Here is a 6000-nt window from a genome sequence, read left to right as displayed (position 1 = left end):
ATTTTTATCCAAATAATTATTAGATAGATCTTTTGCTGATAAGTGGGGTTTTTCATCTGCTGGATAGATTTTAAATACTTCTGGGCTTTCTGGCTGTGGGAAGCATACTCTCTCTCTCTTTGTTAATCAAATTCAGATACTGGGAAGGGTGTTGGTAGCACATAGATGTATTGTTTTTGTTCATCAAAGTATTGTTTAGCTCCAGCTAATTAATGAGATAAGATTTGTGTTCAGGTGTCAGACTGCAGGCACGTCCATATGTAGGATACAGAACAACAAATGCTCAAATGATAAGTTGTGTGCTAATATTGTCAGCACGATAGTTCGATGGATAATTACTACAGCCTGTTAAGTGGTAAACATTAGAACAAGAATAATTTATAATCTTACAGATCTAGTCATTCCACACTAGGAATATTGCAGACTAGTGCTTCGGTGTTCTCAGGATGGACACTTGCGGTTGAAGCGCCATTACCTGCGTGTTAAAAGAATAAGCTGTTCCATGTGGAGTACCCCTTAAGAACACCAAAGTGAGAAAATGTGGACAAATGAAAATGCTTCATTGACAATTGTAGATGTAGTGTAATGGGAAAGAACAACTTATCAGAACAGTGTGACCAGCACTTGGAGCAGGCAACAATAGTTATAGTAGGTACATTATGCATTATAATCTACAGTTTTTGTGTCCAGAGTCTTACTTACTTCCTTTGCTGTATGTATATGCAATGTTTTGGCTTTGCTCTGCTACAAAATGACACTTTTAAGGCTGTTTTGCTTATTTCCCCCTTCCCCCCCCCCCTTGCTGATTACATTTTCTTCCTGTAGTTCCTTTTTTGGGGCATTTGCTCTCTCTAGCTTATAAACTTTTATAAGGAAATGATTTACAGATTGGTCCCATAGAAAAATGACCAAACTGTTGAATATATATATATATATATATAGTGGTGAGCACAACTTTCCCTTGTTTTTTATATATATATATATATATATATATATATATATATATATATATATATATATATATATATATATATATATTATAAGGATATTATAAGTTACAGAGGAGTTTCATGACTTCATCACTTCTATTATCCTCATATTTTGCAACAGGGGGTACAAGATATTCATGGCTTTTGTGTATTATATAGTGGATAATGTACCCCCTACTGTAACATGGGGCATCAAATTTGGGCGCGTCGGCGTCCGTTATGGACGTGATGCGTCAAATTCCGATGCGCTGCGTCAAATTCGGCGGCCTGGGGGCCCCTGTTATAAGCGGTGCGTTCTGACGTCAGAACGCACCGTTTATAAGGATATCATTTACAGTCTGGTGCCATAGGGAAATGACCAGACTGTAGATTATATAGTTTATAAAGTACCCCTCTTGTAAAATATAAGGATATTATAAGTTACCGAGGAGTTTCATGACCATATAAAAACACGAGCCCGAAGGCCGAGTGTTTTTATACAGGTCATGGAACTCCGAGGTAACTTCTAATATCCTCATATTTTGCAACTGGGGGTACTTTATTTATTATAATACACAAGTTTCAGTGAGTCATGTGACAGAATCAGAACAGAATCAGAACTCACCGTTTATAACTGATGACATCAGCACTCACCGTTTATAAGGATATAATTTACAAGATATTCATGGCTTTTGTGTTTTATAAAGATACAATTTACAAGATATTCATGGCTTTTGTGTAATGTATATATATATATATATATATATATATATATATATATATATATATATATATATATATATATACAGGTGTGTGTAAAATGATTATTATATCTTTTTCCCCATGTTATAGCTTAGCTATGTACAAGTGCTTTTTTTACGTGTCATGAAGTTATGTGTACCTGTATATACTGTATATATTTACTGTATATATATATATATATATATATATATATATATATATATATATATATATATATATATACACACACATAAATATGCTTGTAGCAACTGCCCTTTTGTGTGCCTTTTATAGTTGAAAGCATGGGGGAAGGGAGAGCGGCTGGTAGAGCATGCTTTAGAGAAAGATGGGCTGGATCATGTTTCAGTCTCCCCTCCTCAAAAGAACAACAAAATGAGTTTGCTGTGTCAACTCCCCTTCTGCTCTGAGTTTGAAACACACTCAATAGCACTGAAGAATTTAGCAGCAGCTATGGATTTATCAGGGCAAGCAGTTGACTTTTTTTTGGATATAACTGAATGACCCCCAAAGCTAACCTACATGTGGATTGCTACTTTGTGCTTTTGCAGGTAACAAGATTCTCTCTATTGTAACAAAAAAAAGGATCTCTCTGTACAGAAAGCAAAATGTATCCATCACAGATTTTTTTCCTCTATGGACAGTTGCTATAATTGTGGAACGGAAACAGTAGTGACTCACAAGTGTGCGCCGGCCATTCTGTCGATAGAGTGGCTAAAGCACGGGCTGAGGGTAGATTGTGTCAATTTGGGTCTCCCTCACATGGCCACAGTAAACAGGAGGTCGGTGTCATCCTGTCTTAATTGAAAGATCACAAATGCTGAGTCTGAAGGACTTTTAAAGGTTTCAACACCCTTGTTTGGCAAGCTTATGGGGGAAGAAATCAAACAGGGAACCATCGTGCTAATATCAAAAGATGAACATTGGTAGATTCTGGGTAAGGTTGTGGGGAGGAAATGTTGAAATGTGATGTAAAAAGATGAGCTAAAGGGGGAGATGAAAAGGAGGAACTTCAGCAAGACTACTGTAATGTAATCTGATAGTTGGGGCAGAGTTTAAAATCAGCTTGCTACTCTTGCCTGCACATTCCTTCCCCCTCTCCCTGGTAGAAAGCAGCTTACTGTACTGTAGCTGGAGGCAGTCTATGTCTATGAAGCTGCAGTGCAGAGCAGGGAAGGACACAGCCAGGTTACTTGTGTGATCCACTCCACAGCTTCAGGGCAGCCCAGGCTTCTGCTTGCTATTGTACAGATGAAAAAATGTGAGGGCTTTATGTGGGAAGCCCTGAGTAGGGAAGCGATTTATATAACCCAAACTAGAAGGCAGGCAGAAGTCCTTGTCAGCAGACATTGCTTTGGGGTTGGTTCTCATGCCAGTCACGTCTACCCTTTGGAACAGAGAACAGCAACACCGGGGCTTCATCAAGTGATGAGAACAGACGTCAAACTGCCCTATGAATATTGATGTAGAGGCTAGTCTGCTTTCGTAGAGGAGCAGAAGGAAGCAAGATGGCTGCCCTTTAGGATTTGTTAGAAAGGAGCCCAGACTCTGTATGCTGGATTTCTACAAGGCTGAGGGACATTAAGAGGTCAGAGTGCTATATTTATGCCCATACCTTCTTACATATTCATGTCTTCTCTGTTTCTGTTTCACACATACCACTTATTAAGAACAAAATCTGTTTTTGTAACATGCAACTGTACAGAGGGATAAATAATCTGATTCTCTTTTCCAACATGGCTGACAAATATAGTTTACATTTAAATAACAAAACACGTACTTTGGTAATGCATTTGTTTATATGAGATGTATGGTTAGCAACCTACTGTATATGACACTATTAAAACTCTATAGTTAACTGTGAAAAATCGTTGAGCAGCTGAGTTGAATTTCCAGTTTATTAAGTACAGGTATATAGATTTCTAATATTGTAGGAATGCCTACTATTAACTTGACATGCAACATAAATGTGTTTTGCTTTCCTTTGGTAATCCAAGTCTTGTTCATGTTATTGGGGACATCTAAATACATTTTTTATAAATGTAAGAATTTTGCTCAAATATTCATGTTTTAAATGCAGTGTAGCAGGCTCTTGGTATATACTTTTAAGACAGAGCAGCCAGAGAGAGACAGACATCTGATTTCTTTCTTGTTGCAGCACTGCCTGTGTGTAAAACCAAACATTCGGCATTTGTTTAAGGTAGATCTGCCTTTGTGTTGCTAGTGAATCAGCTTGCCACTAGATAGCTGCTGAATGACAAGCAGACACAAAGGCAGACACAGGCAAAGAGACACAGAATGAGAGAGAGACCTTAGGAGACGGCTTGGAGTTTTGAGACCACAAGGTCAGAAGCCTGAAAGGAAATGAAACCCAGTCCAGGACAGAAGAAGTTCTGCCATTTAAAACTGGCATTTTCCTCTTTTTATTTCAAATGTATAATTTCAATATATTATATTGTAGAAATGTGAGCATCAAACATTAAGGACAATGCTTAACATTAAGAAGTATATTTGTATATTTACTGTCTATTGTGCAGGAAAAAAAATCTGTGCTGTTTTTAAATTGTATGATCTCTTTGACAAATAAATTAACAGTAGGCATCAACAATGGCTGTCATAACATTGTGTGAATAGGTGCAGTGCGTGAAATATATACCTATATATACCCACAGCTGTATGTTATCTTGTTTTGCCATCTTTGCATAGTGGTATCTTACATTTGTATATAGAAAAGCAGACATCTTTCTGCCCTCTACAAGTTGTGTAGCTTTAACTAAACCTCTATTAAGCCATAGAGGTGCTAAAATGCCTAGGCTTTAATGATGAAGGTTTTACTAGTGGTCTCTTTTCTTGAAGACAATAGGAGAATCTGTTTCAGAAGGTTGTTCCATTTGCATTGTAATGGCTACCTGAAATGCTTGGGAAGTAGTTATGTGGATTTCCCTTGTGTATAACCATGTTCATAGCAGCTCTCTTTTATTTATCTAAAAACAAACACTGGTATTAAATGCCCATTGGTTCATTGTCTTTACAATGAAGAAATTAAAAATGACCTAAGGGGAAAAAGGGAAATACTGGACAAGTTAATCCTTAATGAGATGACAAAGATGAAGAATGAATGAATTACCATCAGCAATTACCAACCTACCCTACTGATAAGTAGTTAAGATAGCTGAACCTGTTTAAATAGCAGATAAACGTCTTCTAATAACATCTAGGAAGCAAGGCCTTGTTTCAGCTTTCCTCTTGCCCCACAGAGGAGAGCTGAATATGTGGTGCACCAACCTGTTACACTTTTCCTGTAGACCAGAGTTGGGCTTCCTCCATTCAGTAACTTCTTGTCACATTTACTCGGAACGGAAAATTGTATTGCCTACGAGGTTGCTATGAGTCAGAAGCCTTACAGTTCTGTTTTTAGCTATTACACGATGAGATAGGAAAACATTGGCGCTTGAGTCGTCATAATGTGACTAAATGTACTCGTATCTCATTTAGTCCAAACTAAGGCAGTCTATTTAAAGACTAATAAGTATACCTGTGTCCATAAGCCTCCAGTGAAGTCTGTACATGATATTCTAACAGTTCTTGTTCATAACGGAACTTAATGTTGCTATCAATAGTAGATCTGGTATGGTATATGTTTGCCACTGACTGGCAAAAAGCCAAAACACTGGAATTGTTTTGATGCAGTGCGCATGGTCATAGACTCAAGCACGACAACTTTATTTAAAGAACAAGCACCACGTGCTGGCTCAGGACTTATTGTGACATAGAGAGGGATATTTTTGGGTTGTTTGTTACCACTGAGGTTGTACCAGGCACATGCATTTCTACAGAAACCAATATAAAAAAAACCAAAGCCTTCAATTGGCAAAAATCATCTGTCAAGTCGTCAATTTAAAGTTTAATATCAGATATCTATTTTCAGTGAGCAGAAGTTCTAAACCTCATCCCAACGGTTTAGATCATATGAGCTCATTTTGTGAATGACCTTATTATTCACTTATTTATATATTTATATATATATATTTTTATCTAATTTTTTTGCCTAAACTGATGCTGCAAAATATGGAATATACAATGAAAATATAACAAGCCGGTTTTTAGTATTGATTCTTTTTCTTTTTTTAAAAAAATTTGTTTTTATTAATTTTCCAAACATATACAACATTTTGTGGATATCACATATATCCAATTGAGGATTTATGATATTCATTGTAGTTACATGGATTGGATCATTTTAATATTTAAACAAAATTAGCATAATAAAGTA

The 6000-nt window shown here is 36.6% G+C and overlaps 1 protein-coding gene across 2 annotated transcripts in view; it reads left to right on the top strand.

The window, feature by feature from the left end:
* The first annotated feature begins 2030 nt into the window (after nucleotides 1-2030).
* Nucleotides 2031-6000, top strand: part of tet2.L (tet methylcytosine dioxygenase 2 L homeolog) — a 40135-nt gene continuing 36165 nt past the window's right edge. Inside the window, exon 1 of one of the 2 annotated variants that reach the window (XM_018251892.2) lies at nucleotides 2031-2278. In XM_018251892.2, coding sequence (XP_018107381.1) covers nucleotides 2228-2278 — 51 coding nt within the window. In that variant the 5' untranslated portion in view covers nucleotides 2031-2227. The other variant, XM_018251900.2, reaches the window with a different exon arrangement.

Source organism: Xenopus laevis, chromosome 1L (assembly GCF_017654675.1).
Source record: "Xenopus laevis strain J_2021 chromosome 1L, Xenopus_laevis_v10.1, whole genome shotgun sequence".
Lineage (NCBI taxonomy): Eukaryota > Metazoa > Chordata > Amphibia > Anura > Pipidae > Xenopus > Xenopus laevis.
The sequence above is the reverse complement of the archived record's forward strand: the minus strand, read 5'-3'. Positions and strand labels throughout refer to the sequence as shown.